Raw genomic sequence first — 16645 nt, 5'->3', positions numbered from 1 at the left:
AAACATGCCAATTTCTCACAATTTGTGGACATAGTTATTTAAATTACCCCAGGCTGCTTTCCCAGATATACAGTAGGGAGAAAGTGTCAGGAGAAGCCATGTACTCCCCTAGATTTACTACATAAGGAAAGAAAGAAAAGCCTTTACAATCCTAGACACATGTAAGTGGGTGATTTGGATATGAAGGAATCTGACTATCAGGCATGACCTCACTTGCTCTGCCTGAACCTTGGCACAGACAGGGTAGGATGGGTGCCACATATCCAACTATGTTACTCCCCTAAAGTCTTCAGTGGCTCACTGTTACCCGTAAATTAAACTACAAAACCCTCAGGTTGGCATTTAAATCCCTCGAGGATATAGTGCCCACATATCTTTATCCTCTTATTCCGTGTGAGTGTCTTTCACACTCTCAGTTTTAGTCCAACTCAGTCGGTCTCTTGTATTCCTGTATATGACATTGTACCTTGAACCTCTGTGACTTGGCACAAATCAGTCCCTGTGTCTAGAATGTACTCCCTCCTTACTGCCCTCTCCGAATCCCAACTACCTGCAAAGTGCAGCTTTGCTGGCATCCTTTCCCAATCCCCACTGCTGTTAATGCTCCCTCCCCCTTAAAATTACTTTATGTAATTTATACTTACTTCTCTGTATGTTGTGTCCTCTAAATTAGGTCTGCTTGCCGCAGCTGAGGACTCACTGAGTATGAGTTCCTCCATTCGACTGCAAAAGCCGAAATGAGTGTTTATGCTGTAATTCAGTGTATGCACTAGGGAAGAGGGAAAAGACGAAACCTATTTCCTAGAATTAGGTGTCCCAAAGAGAAGTATATATGTTCTACATATAGAAGGATATATGCTCTACAATCAACCAAGTCCTCAAGACAGCTAGAGAAGGGAGGAAGATGCTGCAATCATCCAAATCTCTAACCAGATTGGGGTGAAGGGATAGCAGGTCCAAAGGTGCCATCACAGCTTTCCCTTTTTGTATAGAATAAGTCCCATCTCTGACACACTAGAGATGGACCCTCCTTTTCAGACACTCTAGGATTGTGGCTTGTGGGGAGCACAGTATTATCTGCTACCCCCGTTTCCAGTTGTAGAGCAAAGTAGTTGATTGAGGGGTAAGATGTGTATGGAACTGGACTGTTTCCCAGTTACCCACAGCAGGATAATAAGGGTAATAGAAAGGATCTTATCTATGAATCTAGGTGCTAGAGAGCTGTTTCAGCCCACTATATCTATGAAGTTTTGGGGAAATGGCTCCTTCAGACTGAGATTAAATTCCACCTTCTGCAGAAATCATACCCAACCTCCTCCAACTCTCAATGGCTTCCCTTTTAGATGGCTTTCCATCTCTCTATATGTGTCTTATATGAACCTACTTATTTGCACACTGACTCTTTGAATATGAGCTCTTGAGGACAGGGACTGTGGGGGAATGAGGGGGGGAGGGGCCTTTCTTTATATCCCCGGTGCTTAACAGAGCCTAGTTTAAAGTCAGCACTTAAAAAATGCTTGTTGACTGACTGATCTACATCCCCCAGAGTGAGGAAAAGTAGCATTCTAGTGATGGGGTACCTGGGGTCTAAACCAATTTGCAAAACCAGTTTGTACAATTGTAACTGCAATTTGTATTGTAAAATTGTAACCTGTAAAATCCCTTTCCCAGCCTCAAACTCTGCCCCTTCCCCCTATCAGCACTCGGCCTAGGCAACAACTTGTGACTCCTTTATTCTTACTTAATCTCTTCGTCTCCTCCGGTCTGGCCCAAATCTCATCTAAACTATCTATGCACTAAAGTCACAAGTTCCTCTAGGTCAGCTCTAACCTTTATCTATGCACTGAGGTCCCTTCCGTCTGGTCAGCCGGACAATGGCAGCCCTACCCTTTAAAAGTAAAAGCATGCACCCCTCTCACTGACAGGTCCCCCTAAAGGACTCTTGCCGGCTTCTCATAGAAGCGTAACAATAAACTTCTACAACTCTCACTCCAATTAAGCCTGAGACCTTGAATTCCTTCCAGACGCTATTGCAGGTTTTCTGGTCTTAGGTTAAGATCAGAGTTGGGCTGAACCTATTGGGAGCTATCCCTCATCACTAGGACATAAATATATCCTTATAAGTATTATACAAAGAATCATAGAAACCACAGACCAGACACTCTGAATTTGATTTTGGCTATCAGCATTTAAATACCTCCCAGCAGAGCAAACTGTAAGCTTGATACAGACAGGTGCTGTCCCACTTTTGTCTTTGCAAGTGCCAACAACTGTCCACGCCTGACTTATCATGGGAACTTGCTGAAGTGAAATGAATTCTCAGACTTCCCAGGCTTCAAGAGTCCTTGGGCAGCAATTCCCCGATGCCGCAATTGCCTGGGGGCCTGATCACTATTTCTGTGAAGTTAAGTGCCATGATACTTCCTGGTTCTCTGGGAACCTGAGTTCTCAGGAGCAATGTCCCAGATCAGAAGCAAACTAAGCACACACACACACACACACACACACACAGGAAAATGGGGAAGGGGAAACAAGGAAGGGGGAGGTTATATGTAGGGCTATGTGGATGGGGGTAGGAAAACATGTAAATGCACTGCTTGTAGGTAGATTAAAATATGTAGCACGCAGGTTTACAAGTTTACATATTTAGGTCGCATGTTTCTTCAGGCACACATGTTTTGTGAGTAGGTCTGTCTGCTCAGCAGGCAGAGACATGATCAAAAGCAGCAGAGAGTGAACAGGTGCCCAGAACATGGCACTTGGCCAACATACCTGCAGGGTGGAGGCTCCATTCACAGTTAATAAAGGAGAGCCAGCAGTTGGAAAGGTACTGGTAACCACAAGCAAACCATAAACCATAAATCCATAAAGAAAGAGGACTTCCTGTAACACAATTAGCAGGAAATCTAAGGCTTTTGAAGTCAATGCTCTTCCCCACTCTCCAGAGTTGATTAGGTTACACATAATGGGCCCTTAATAAAAGATTGCTGACTTGACTGAAGAGCAGGGATCATCCCCATTTTCCATGAGAAATCTAAAGGGCAGAGAGACTGAGTGTTTTGTCCAGTCACAAAGGAATTCAATGTTTCACATGCGATCCTATTTTTATGTACCATAAATCCAGAAATACACATGGTTTTATTTTTGTTTTGCTTCTTGGTATTTAATAATTTTAAAAATTAAATATTAAAAAGTCATAAAGGAAGATGAGAACTGACTTTACTTAGCTAGAGTTCTAGGACTATACTTTCTTGTCTCCCTAAAATGAGCTCTATCTCTGAGGGTCACTAGGAAAAAAATGAGTATTTCCAGCCAACCACACATGTTCTTCCTCTCCATTCAACCTATATTATGGTCACTAGCATCTCTAGAAATGTACTGGTCCTCACTGCATATGTGTTACCAGCCTCTGCCATTCTTGGTCCTGAACACTTCTCTCTGGGATAATCTTTGCTTTAATAAATTTGCTTTGTGACCAATAACTTGCAGGTACCTTAGACAACACAAATGCTATTTTATAAGCATTAATTTTGTCTTTTTCAGTGGGTTACAGTGTAATCTAGAGCAGGATCCTTCTTATGTGACCTCAGAGTTACTTCTAATACAAACAGCCCCAGCTACGAAGGGTATAGAATACTTCTCTCTGTCCCGTCCCTTTCCTCCACCCTTTAGCCCTATCCCTAAGGTAAACTCAATTTGGTTTTTCCCATCTCTATTTATTATTGTTGACCTTGTGGTCATCTTTCCTCCCCAAAGAGGTTACTATGGACTCTATTTCCACTATTGGATCCACAACCATCTCTGATTCTGCCTCTTCTTCTGTTGCTGGTGTTGACCACATCTTTGGATTAATCCCTAATCTTCTCCTTGTTAGGAGAATTTCAGTGGCATCCAGATCAGAGGGCAAAATCCCAAAGGTTTTGTAGTTGAAGAAGGAGATAAGCCCTAAATAAAGAGGGAAAAGTCAGTGTAAGGTTCAGCTGGTAGGTTGCATTAAGTATTAGTTACAGGTGAAATACAAGGAACTCCACAGGGCCTCTGGACTATTTTGTTGTCATAAAATTTTATTCATTGCTCGGAACTGTGTGCCCATCCTGCAGGATCTAAAGATGAAATACTGATAATGCTCTCTGCCTTTCTGTTAGTAAAGCAGCAAATGTGACCTCTTCTGAGGGAAGGAGAATATCTCAGAAAATCCTCACAGCTACCCACTAGTCAAGGCTGATCATCTTCACAGACCAATAGAAGGTGAAGCATCCCAGAGAATAGGACTCACCTAGCATTGGACCTCTCCACCAAAAAAACACAGGGAACCACACACAAAACTCACCCATGAGATAAGATACTGAGCAAAACCCAATCCAACCAAAGATGGGAAAGCGCCCCTGCTCCCTCAGCACCATTTTAACCTAATTTACCACAGGGATGCTGTAATTATCCTGGCTCTCCAGAAGCAATATGGATGGTTTTGAAAATCACCATCCCGAGCAGAATTCTGGACCTGCTTTTGATTTTGTTGTTCAGTCATTTTCAGTCCAACTCTTCCTGACCCCCTTTTGGGTTTTTTTGGCACAAATAGAGGAGTGGCTTGACATTTCTTTCTCCAGCTCATTTTACAGATACAGAAACTGAGGCAAACAGGGTTAACTGACTTGCCCAGGGTCACACAGCTAGTGTCAGAGGCTAGATTTGATCTCAGGAAGATGAGTATTCATGACTCCGGGCTCAGTGCTCTATCCACTGTGCTACCTAGCTGCCCAGAATATAGTAGCAGAGATGCAAGTGATGTTTGATATGGAAAGGATACATAAGAATAACTGCTATCCTTTAGTAGAACAAAAGAGTTGTGAAGAGTGCAGATGCTTGCTGCCTATCCATAAGCAGAGTTTTTCATTAGAAACCATTACACTGACAGAATTAACAGGAAGCAAAATGGAGGCAGCAGGGTACAAGGGAAAGGATGCTGAATTTATAGTCAAGGACCTGATTCAGTCTCAGCTCTGTGGCTCAATTACCCATAAGACTTTGGACAAGTCACTAAAACTCTCTGTTTCCTCTTATATAAACAAAACGGTAGGCTGAAATAGCCTTTGAAGTCTCTCCTCACTTGGAATCTGTAACTGTTTTTTGTAAAGGATCATTTGCTAACATGGAAATCGTTTGTTTTACAAAGGACTTGTAAATCATGGGATTTTTTTCCCTGTACAGCAAGAAGACCCAGAGTAGCTCCATCCCTCGGGACAGTGGATTTAGAACTAGGCATCTAGTCCAACCCCTTCATTTTAGAGATGAGGAAACTGAGGCCCAGAGGGTCACACAGGTGCCAGTGATTGAGCTGGGATTCTTTGCCTCTAACCATAGTAATCTCCCATGCGGTCTCTTGTCTCTGGGCTCTATCGTTCCCTCCCCAGAAGGGCTTCGCTCTCCTCTCCCTTTGCCACTATACAGTACAGGTCTAACTCACCAGCCACTGTGTAGAAGAAGCTACCCCACCAGTTGAAGTGGAAGATCCAAAGGTAAGATGAACCTATGTTGTAGCTAGTGTAGTTTTTGACTTGCATCAGAAAAAACACAAGGCAGAAGAACAGGCTGGCTCCTAGGAACAAGAGAAGAAAGAGTCACCCCCTTCCTCCTGCCCCCACCCCAGACTGTGTCCCATGCTAGGGCTAGCTGCATAGAAAAGAGTGCAGCAGAAAGCAGTGGGACTGGGCTTGGAGATGATTGGGTCTGGCTTCCAGGGCCAGATTTCTGCACCCTACCAGCTGTATGACCTTGGGTAAGTCAGCTATCCTTCAGGGACCTCACTCACCCAACTCTAAAGTAAGAGCAGCAATACCTGCTCTACTTACTTCATGGTCTATCTCTCATAAAAGAGCTTTGTCAACTGAAAATACTACAAATGGACGGGGGCAGGGCTCCATAATAAGTCCTCTGGCATCACAGAACTATGAAATGTCGGAGCTGGGAGGACCATAGAGACAAGTCCAACTTGCTCACTTTACAGCTGAGGAAACTGAGGCTCACAGAAGCTAAGAGATTTCCTCAGATAATTTACAGTGTAGCTGAAACCACAGCACAGACTTCCTGGCTCCTAGCCCAGGGCTTTTTCTCCTATGTTGTTGTTCTCCAGGGAAACTTCCTTGCCTCCACCATCACCAGCAATGGCCTGCCAGGAATTTGAAATTTCACCATGAGAACCTTCATTCTTTTGGAATGAACATTGCCCTCCTTAGGCTCCTATTTTGCCATTCCAATGCCTTCCAGCTCTAAACCAGGTCTGGGTAACCCTTCCATGTGAATGAGTTTGTTAGAGGGACATAGGACCTAGAAAAGCCAGTTGTGAAAAGGGGGTGGGGGAAGGGACTAGGTTCAGGGGAGAGCATCAGAGGTGAACTCTGAGGAATTCAAAGTTTTGCCAGAGGCTTAGCCTGCTACTATTGGTATGTACCTGAAGTCAAAGAGAGGATGGCTACCCCCCAATCCAAGTGAGTACTGGGCTCTTTCCCATGCCGGCAGGAGCTGATGACCCAGGCGAGGATAATGAAGGCAGTGAAGGCAGAGAGGAGAAAGAATATCCTGGAGATCTGGAGGTAGTCTAAAGAAAGCAAGAGGCCAGGCTGGGGACTGGGGACTGGGAACAGGGGACTAGGGACAGGAGACAGCCCCCCACTCCCACCCCAAGGATGTTCAGGGACTAGGGAAGAGAAGGGCAAAGAGGGACAGAAGCAGGACCAGCTATACTCAGCCAGATCAGGTGGCCCCCCTGTTTCAGGAACATCAGCAAAGTTCTCCAACATTCTCCAAAATGTTCAAAATGCCTAAACATGGAGAATAGTGCCTTCCTTTCATTCACAATGCAAAAAAAGGATAAAAGCATGACTACCTGAGGGATGGGAAGCAGACTGATGTAGTCTCACATTATGGCATGTGAGGGTGACTATAAAGTAAGGAGACTGGCATTTCAGTGAGCCTGACAGAATAAGTCTGTCCCTTGACAAGAACTGACCTTGGCTGGCACCTAGCTGGGCACAACATGGTCCAATTAGGCTGCCATGGTTGAAATATTTGGGGAACCAACTCTATATTTGGGAATTGCCTTCAGAACCTATGACATTTTTTGATATCTCCCAGAGCCACAAATATTCAAAGCATGGATTTAATTTTTGGAAAGGTCCCTAAGTCAGTAAGCACCAACTTTGGTGATAAAGGTAATCAAGCTGAATGATTTCATTTTTGGTCTAAAAATTGTTTCAGAGAAATTTCACTGTGAGCTAGAAACATTATCATAGTAAAGAAGTCAGCCTCTTGATTACCTTTTTGTGAGCTACAAAAATCAGTTCAATACATGTAGGTTCTAGGGATATGAAAATGAAAAACAGTGTAATCCTTGCCCTGTCCTCAAGTATCATACAATCTAGTTGGGGGAAAGGGGAGGGAGGGATGCAGTGGGGAATAAGACACACAAATAATACAGGCCAGAATGACACAAGTGCTTAGGAGGAGTTGAGGAAAGTGACATCTCCTTTGTCATTTAAGGCTATTTTGTCATTTGAGAAGGGAGGAATCACTGCAGCAGGGGGGTTGGGTCAGCTTTCATGGAGGAAATGACATCTGAGTTTGACTAAGCCAAAATGTCAGAATAGGAAGAAGCAGTTTATCCTAGCTCCCCCCACCACTGTTCCAACAACAATCTAAGAAGAATGCCAATACAAAGGAATGATTGGGAAATCAAAGATAAAACTAATAGTTTTAATAGTTTAAGATCATAAATTCTCCCCACAGCTAAGTGACCAGGGCAAGAAACTAGGAACAGAGTTTGGGGAACAGAGGCAGGCTGAGACTCAATGCCCAGAGCTCTGAGCTAGGTCAGCAGTGGAGAAATGGCAGTCTCTGCCAAGGGCCCAGGCCAACAGCAGACTGTGGGGGAAAGGTGAGGGTGTCTCCCAGGGGGGCCTGCAGAAAGGACTAGGCACCCAGAGCCTCCCCAGTATGGGGGAGGGTGTGGCAAAAGAAAACAGATATTGGACTTGGTCCCTTGCCAAGGAATGGGGAGGAAGAATCACCCAGAGGGGCCAGGATTACAGACTCAGTCTACAAAGCTCCCAGCTAGATGAACAAGGTTGTCTGGAGGAAAATGCTGGAAAAATAGGTAAACAAAATAGATAAAGAGCCACTGAGATGCCAGGAATGCCCAAGACCCAGACCCTGAAGAGCAAAATAATTCCTCCAGGAGGGAGAGGAGAGGGAGGAAGGGAGAAAAAAATAGAAGTTTGATCATTGAAAAACTAAAATGTAATTTTGAAAAGTGAAGCCTCAATTGGGCCTTAACAGAAGAAGGCCTGAGGAAGACATGCAGAGAAGAAACACAGAGGTGGAAGAAGCCAGAGAAAGGTGAGGAGACCAGCTCAGCTACAAGAAAATAGGTGAAATGGAATAATGTAGTCAGATACTGAATGTTAGACTCAGGATTTCTGAGCACAGCAATTACGTAATCAAAGCATTAGAGAGATTAGTTTGGTGAAGATGTGAAGGAAAGATTAGAAAGGGGAGAGACTGGAAGCAAGGGAATCAGTCTGGAGACTGGTACAATAATTCACCCAAGAGACAGGGATCTGAACAAGGAGGGAGGGGTTGGTAGTGGGAGTGGAAAGAGAGAAATCTAAAAGGAATTATGAAGGCAGGATTGAGAGTTTAGCAACAAAGATATAGGAATGGTAGGGTAGAGAGAGATGGTGTCCAGTATTTTGAACCTAGGCCCTGGGAACAATGGAGATCCCATCAATAGAAACAGAATTCTAAAAAGGAGTAGATTTTAAAAGAAAAATTAGTTTAGTTTGGGATGTAATGAATTTGAGATAATGGGATTAGAGCTAGAAGAGATTTTAGAGACCTCCATTGAGTCCAATTCTCTCTTTTACATATATGGAAACTGAGTGAGGTACATGAAGGTTAAGTCACTTGCCCAGAGTCACACAACTAATGAGGGTCCAAGGCAGGACTTCAACATGTCATCCTGACTCCAAATCCAGCACTCTACCCACTGTGTCATCTTGCTGTCTAGGAAGTCAGTGGGATACCCATGTGAAGATGAACCACAAGCATCTGTGGTCAGGAGAAATATTAGGGCTTAAGATAAAGACTGTGGAGTCTTAAGCAGAGAGGCGATAACAATCTAGGTAAGTGCATGAGAATACCCAGGGATCAAGTATAGAGAGAGAAAGTGACAGAGGACAGTTTATAATATGGTAACCAGCTTGGCAAAGAACTGAAAACTAAGAAGGTGCCAACAACTGGACAACAGTTGAACAAATTATGTTGTAAGGATGCAACAGAATGCTGCTGCGACATAAGAAGCTGTGAAAGAGATACTTTCAGAGAAGACTTGGAAGACTTCTAAGAACTGATACTAAGTGAAGTAAGCAGAATCAGGAGAACCATTTATCCAATAACAACAAACAACTTTGAAAACTTAAGAATTCTCATCAATGTGATGACTAATGATTTCAGCAGACTGATGATGAAAAAACACTACCATCTCCTGCTAGAGAAGTGACAGATTTAATGTGCATAATGAGATACATTTTTAGATGTGACCAATGTGGGAATGGTTTTTTTCCCTTTATTATGTACAATTTATTATAAGGGCTTGGGCTTTTTTTTAAAGGGGGAAGGAAAACAAATGCTTGTTAATTTTTTTTTTTGGAGTGGGAGAAGGCTGGGCAATTGGGGTTAAGTGACTTGCCAAAGGTCACATGGCTAGTAATTATTAAGTGTCTGAATCCAGATTTGAACTCAGGTCCTCCTGACTACAGGGCCAGTGCTCTTATTCACTGCACTGCCGCACCCCTTGTTAATTTTTTAAAAATAAAATTTGCACAAAAAAGGAAAAAATCCTTTCCAAATATTAAAAAAAACAACAGCAACAATAATAAAATAACCAACTTTCTAAACAGACCCCTGTAAGCAAGGAGAAGTGTTCAGAAAGTAGCTATGTGGGTTTCTGGGAGATGTAGTTTTCAAAGAGCCAGCACTGACTTCTTCACAGCCAGGAAGAAACTAGGACAGTATCAAGAGAAAGGTGACAAATGAAAACAACAATGGGTGAAGGCAGTAGCAAGTGAGGCAGCTGCATGTTTCCAAGTAGTCAAGAAGATGGTATGGAGAGGACATGAAATGTAGACTACAGTGGGAGCCTAGGGCCTGTGGAGACCACTGTCAGGCGCAGTAATACCACTTTCAGCAGTCAGAGCCAGAGTCAGAGTCAAAAGTCACTGCTTTCTGCCTTTCTGTTTGGTTAAACAGATACCAACAGGAAAGTGGGTTTTTCCCTCTGCTCTCCTTCTTGCTGCCTGAAATGGAAGACATTTACTCTAAAGTTCTTCAGTTCTTCAAAGCTATGTTTATATCTTCTGTTTTAAAAGTACCCAGACCAACTTTCTCTAGATAAAAAATAAGATTGCTCATAACTGCTTTGAGGTTTGTGTCTGTCCTCAATAGCAAACACGGGGCTGTGAGCTAAAAATTAGAGAGTATCTTAGGAGTTTGGTGATTAATAATTTGTATAAGCTTTCCAAAAGGCAGCATTAAACTGGATTGGGGAGGTAGTCTGCCCTGAGGCTAAAATGAGACTATCATCTGCTCTCTGGCCCAAAGTTGGAAGGATCATGCTTCTTCATTCATTCATTATCCCTCCCCTTGTATACACAGAGAAAGATCTCTGCCAGGGTAAAACTGAGAGCCAAGACTAGGTAGTACTAAGAGGTGATGAAAGAAGGAAAGGTGTGACCTGGCCTACAATGGGTACATTCCAGAGGAAAGAGGGAATGCTCCTCCCTTTTGTTTTCACCTTCAATCTCAAGTCTATACTCAGGAAGACACAGAAGGCTACAAAATCATAGGATTTTAGAATTAGAGCTGAGAGGGATCTCAGAATCTAGGTAAGTGGATCATTTTACAGATGAGGTAACTGAGGCCCAGAGAGAAAATGATTTGTCTTCAGTTACATAGATAAGTGACAAAGCCAGGATGAAAAGACAGGTCCTCCACCTCCAATTCCAACACCTTTTCTACTAGTTCACACAGGCTTATTTGTGAGACACACCTATTTAAAGGATGGGGGGTTGGGGGGGAGAGGGAAGTGAAGGGGTTTCCTCTGCCAGTGAAGGAGAATTAGAAGTGGTTAGGACCAATAACCAAGGAAGGATGATGCAACGGAATACACAAGAGGAGAAGGGAGTGTTCAGCAGGATTAAATGCTACCAAGAGTCAAGAAGGATGAGAACGGAGAAGGAAAGGGGGGGGAATGGCCTTTGGATTTGGCAAGTAACACCTTGCAGAAAGCAACTTCAGTAGAATAGCCATGATCGATGCTAGATTTGGAGAACAAAAGCAGCCCTTCCCCTGCCCAAAAAAAGCTACTAAGTCATAAGCATGATCAAACCTTTGACCTTATGAATAAATTCTGCTTTTAGAACAATGCTAGTGATGGTAAAGAAACAAATCAACAGTACTTTCCCTTGGGGTGCTGACACACATGCTTTCTTGGGTTTTAGGTATTTGGGAACTTTTCCACTGCACACTTTGATTTTGGGCCCTACTAGAAATAGTTATGTCACTGTTAACTGTTTCCTCAAAACTGTGGAGGTCCCCTGAAAAATCAGAATGAATGACAAGTCTCCACTGTCTCCATTCATCCCTCAGTGCTCAACACAATCTGCCAAGAAGTTTCCCTCATCTTCAAGTTCTCGTTCAGAATGAGTATATTCATCTAAATTCATCTCCTAAGCCACTGAGCTCCCAGTGAAACTGCTTCTTAAAAAAAAACAAATCTGTGTCCTGTGTGAGATAGTAGTCTCCTCCTCATCACCATCTCACCTCACAAGCTCCACTTTTCTGGAAGCATTTCTTAGGATACACTCTGCGACCAAGGCCAGGGCCTCCACCTGGCTGTAGGAAGGAGTAAACAAGTTGTCTTGGGATCACTGAGATGATGATACAAAGGTGTGAACGGAATGATGGAAGGGCTGATGGGAAATAGGCAGAACTCCTTAAGGAGAGGATGTGAAGACTGCTAAGTTGCAGCTAAAAGACAAGGTTCAGGGATGTGCTGGAGCCAGCTCAAACTGACTCACAGAAGCTACTGCAAGATTTTCAGTATGCACCTCAGAAATAAGCAAACACTGCAAAATTAGGGCTTTGATTTATTGTGTTGTTGATATTCTAGACTTAAGAACGAATTAACAATGCAGATTCAACTTAAAAGTGTGTCATGACTACATTTTTTCCAGAAAGCCAACTGTTGAACATTTACCAACACATCCCTGAACCTCTCCCTACCATCCTATAGTCAAAAGACCCAAGTTCAAATCCTCATGATGCCACTAACTAGCTATGTGTCTTGGGCAAGTCACTAAACTCTCTAGGCCTTGGTTTCCTCCACTATAAAGTGCAAGGGGGTTGAACTAGATGATCTCTATGGTTCTTCCATCTCTGCACATATAACCCATGAAATCTCTCCCCACCCCTTCCAATGCACATCCCTCCTCCTTTGATTCGTAGGAGTAGAAGCCCATAAAAACTTCAGTCTGTTCTGATGAAAACTGCTCTGTGTGACCTCATGGGCACTCTACCGCTTTCTTACTCACCCCCCTGGCCTGGTCAATGTCAGCTATACGAGGGGAAGTGGAAGGAGTTTTCCAATAATATGAACAGGTCAGAGGCATGATATTTTCCAACATAAGGCCATGAGGCGAAACCACCAGAATGCACCTAGTGCTCTTAGGAGCTTTGAGAAAGGATCTTCCAGGCAGCCATCAGAGAGTCTACTGTAGAGAAGCTAATCATAGGAAAATATATAAATATGAGAAGGGTTTTAGGGAGAAGGGGGAAAAAGAGAAAGGGAAGGAAGGAAAGGGAAATTTATATAATGCTCATTTTGTGTCAGACACTGTGCTGAGCACTTTTTTAAAAAAATCTTATCTCACTTGATCCTCTCAACGACCCTCCAGGTTAGGTGCTGTTATTATCCCCATTTTATAGTTGAGTAAACTAAGACAATTATTCACCCAGCATCACAAGGCTACTAAGTATCTGAGGCTAGATTTGAACTCAGGTCTTCCTGACTCCAGGCCCAGCACTCTATCCCCTGAGCCATCTAACTGCCTTCCTGTGACTCTTTGTTGTTTAGTAATTTCAGTCATGTCTCATTCTTTGTGACCCCATTTGGGGTTTTCCTGGAAAAGATACTGGATTGGTTTGTCATTTCCTTTTCCAGCTCATTTTATAGATGAGGAAACTGAGGCAGAGTTTAAGTGACTTGACCAGTGTCACAAAGCTGGCCAATGTCTGAGTCTGGATTTGAACTCGGGTCTTCCTGATTCCAGACCCAGCACATTATCACTACACCACTTAGCTTAATTAAATTGATATCCATATGCCTAGTCTGGGCAAAACAGAAAGATATGCTGAGTAGGAACAAAGGGTAGAGTTTAGCATCATATATGCCAATGTCACAGGATCTTCAACTTTGAAAGTGTTCCTTACACAAGCAGAAATATATTGCAATACATTCCTGCTATAAAAACCTGGAAACTAATGGATTGCCCATCAGTTGGGGAACGGCTGAATAAACCGGAGTCTGTGAACATCATGGAATATTAGTGCCTCATAAGACATAACTAATATGAGGAACTGAAAGAAACAGGGAGGGGAGGCTAGGTGGTGCAGTGAATAGAGCACCAGCCCTGGAGTCAGGAGGACCTAAGTTCAAATCCACCTCAGACATTTGACACAGTTACTAGCCATGTGACTTTGGGCAAGTCACTTAACCCCAGTTGCCTTCCAAAAAGCAAAAAAAAAACCAACAAAAAAGAAAGAAACAGGGAAAGACTTAAATGAACAGATACAGAGTGAGCAAACATAACTAGAGAACACTACACATACCAAATCACTACGACAATGCAGAAGATAACACTCACATAAAGCTGAAAACTGAATTACTATAAGGACCAATCTTGGCCATAAAAAAAAGATGAGGAGCTACCTCCTTCCTTTTGCTAGACAGGTGGGGAACTATGGGTGTGAAATGCTGCATGCTGCATGCTCTGTCAAATCTAGTCATGTCCTTTGGTTTTTCTTTGGGATAAGGGAGAGCTTATTTTATTATTATTATTATTAAAATGGCTATCGTAAAAGAAAAGGCATCCAAAAGAGTTTATTCTTGAAAAGCATGTCCCTGCTATGATTACACTTCCCCAGCTTCAACAAACCAGTCTCTTTACTCTACAACTTGTAAATAGTTGATATCAGCTCTTTTACTCTGAACAAGTGATAAGAGATCAAGGCAGAGAAAATTAGGCCCTAATTACCTAAAAGGCAGTAGGACATATGCTAGAGGGGCAGGAAGGACATACATACAGGTAAAGAGAGCATAGATTTAGAGTTTAAAAGGATCTGCAGAAATCATCAAGCTCACCCTCCTCTTTATTTTACAAACCAGGAAACTGAGGACCAAAAAGGCCTTGCCTCAAAACACACAGTCAAGATGTGAACCCAGGTCTTCCTGACACATCATCAATCACTCTATTCACCGCACTGTGCTATCTTCCCAGATAAATCTGGCCAATTGAAGAAGAAAAACCCTGAACACTGGGGAGAAGGGGCAGGGAAACCTTAGAAGGAGCAATGAGTTCAGTAAGGGAACGTGGAGGTGTTGCAGGGAACTAATCAGAGGTGTTGGTGAGGGGTTGAGAGACCCTGGGAAAACTCACAGGGTGGCCTGGGTACGTGGCTCCAGCAGAGCTGGTGTTCACACACAGTCCAGAGTCCCGCATGGAGCTCAAGGCCATTCTTTGCCAAGAGGAACTGCACCCAGGGCATCGGGGAGATGCAAAGGAGCAGGACCAAAGTGAACCCACACAACATAGCACAGAATGTTCGGATATAGAGATGGGTCTGCTTCAGGAGATGCTGCTGCTGCCATGGTGACAATAAGGCAACCCAGTGGTTTTGGGTAGGTAGAACACGCTGTGGAAGGAAACATCATGGAGAATGTTTCACTCCTCCACTCAAATAAAATCAATCCCCATACACATACCCAGACACAACTCTTAAATCCCACAGAACTAGGGCCTCTCTCAGAAACTCTTAGATTTCAGGGTCCCAAGGCCTCCTACCCCCTTCTCCCATGGGGAAGAGAAACACATATCTCTAGAGAAAAAAAGAATCTTCCTAGTGACCCAACTTCTAACAGTCCCTGCCTAATTTCAACTTCCCCTCGCAGCAAGCACCTTCCCTAAAGGGCCTGCTCACCCTCTGGTAGGAGTGATCTCCTTTGATCTTCTGAATTCGAGGGGTGTGAAAGGTCAGGACTGTGGGTCCTGATGGCTCTTCTGTGGCTAGCTGATGGCCTTCCATCACATCTCCTAACTGACACGGAACTTGTCTGGGGGCAGAGCTGAGAGCATGGGTGGAGGTTCTCTATTCCCTCTCCAAGACCCCACACACAAAGGGCACTGCCACCTTTTACTAAGCTTGGAGAACTCAAGTGTCCAATCCTCTCTCCCTAATCCTTAGTCCACACTCACTCATTTACCACCCAAAGGTTACTATCTACTACTAGTTATAGTCCATCAAGTTCTACCCTCCTGGTCTCCCAAGTCATTTTATAAAGGCTTCCTTAATTCTAGGAATTCTTCTCATCTCTTGCCTCAGAGGATAGAGATTTTTTTAAAGCCAGTGGTACAGAGAGAAATTATTAATAAAATTCATAAAAAGTGCTGAACCTACTTGCTGATGCCTTTCAAATGAGATAATGTTTGTAAAGCACTAAACAAAGTGCCTAGCACATAGTATGCACTTAAAAAAGAAAATGCTTGTTCCCTTCCCCCTCCCCCTTAGTTTCAAGGCAGACTTGCTTGTGGTCCACTCTGATCTCATGCCAAGTCTGACTTCTTCCTGTGGTTCCTTCAACTCTTATTCTCTCAGTCCACCAGAATCACCTAAGCACAGATTCTTCTCTAAGAAGGAACTTCAAAGGTCACAGAGTTCAATTTATAACTTAACAATCTCACCCCCAATATACCTAAAAAGGCTTTGCTTGCAGGCCTCCAGTGGGGGGCACCCACTACCTCAAAGCAGCTGATGCCACTTCTGGATGCCAGTGATTAGAATCAGATTCAATCCTCAGTTGCTTCCTAGTGTACTTCTCTGATGCCAAGCGCCCACTCTTCAGGACCTCTGCCTAGCCTCCAATATTGATCAGTCAACAAGGATTCATTAAGCCCCGATTATGTATCAGGCACATACAAATACAAATACAAAGAGTGAAACAATATCTACTTTCAAGGAATCCACAATGGGGAAGACAATATGTATATACATAAGTATATACAAAATAAATATATACAGAATAAATACAAAATAAATAGAAGTTAGCTGGGGAGGAGGGCATTAGCATTTGGGAACATTAGGAGAAATTTCACAGAGGAGGTGGTACTTGGGCTATATCTTGAAGAAAAATGAGGATTCTATGAAGCAGAAATTAGGAAGGAGTATGTTCTAGGCATGGGCAACTGCCAGGACAAAGACATGAAGACAGGACGTAGAGGAGCAGAGAGAAAGTCTGTCTGATCAAAAAGTATAGGAG

The 16645-nt window shown here is 43.3% G+C and overlaps 1 protein-coding gene across 1 annotated transcript; it reads right to left on the bottom strand.

Annotated features, from left to right (window-relative positions):
• Nucleotides 1-3252: 3252 nt before the first annotated feature.
• LOC138145609 (transmembrane protein 202-like) lies at nt 3253-15438 on the bottom strand. The gene is made up of 5 exons (XM_069067312.1): nt 15310-15438; nt 14769-15024; nt 6449-6595; nt 5465-5596; nt 3253-3945 (listed from the first exon to the last, which is right to left on the bottom strand). The coding sequence occupies exons 1-5, from the start codon at nt 15412-15414 to the stop codon at nt 3713-3715; spliced, it is 873 nt and encodes a 290-aa protein (XP_068923413.1). The 5' UTR covers nt 15415-15438; the 3' UTR covers nt 3253-3712.
• Between the last annotated feature and the right edge of the window lie 1207 nt (nt 15439-16645).

The sequence above is a fragment of the Petaurus breviceps genome, unplaced genomic scaffold (assembly GCF_028583685.1).
Source record: "Petaurus breviceps papuanus isolate PSGF00001 unplaced genomic scaffold, PetGlider_PUasm1.0 90740, whole genome shotgun sequence".
Taxonomy (NCBI): domain Eukaryota; kingdom Metazoa; phylum Chordata; class Mammalia; order Diprotodontia; family Petauridae; genus Petaurus; species Petaurus breviceps.
This window is presented reverse-complemented; position numbering and strand designations above follow the sequence as displayed.

What these genes read in the sequence shown, in the direction of transcription:
- LOC138145609 (XM_069067312.1), bottom strand. Translation starts at nt 15,414, where the DNA reads ATGGAAGGCCATCAGCTAGCCACAGAAGAGCCATCAGGACCCACAGTC. An exon ending in CCACGTACCCAGGCCACCCT is followed by an intron (nt 6,596 to 14,768) that starts GTGAGTTTTCCC and finishes TGCTTTCTTTAG; the next exon opens with ACTACCTCCAGATCTCCAGG. An exon ending in CTTCTTCTACACAGTGGCTG is followed by an intron (nt 3,946 to 5,464) that starts GTGAGTTAGACC and finishes CTCTTTATTTAG; the next exon opens with GGCTTATCTCCTTCTTCAAC.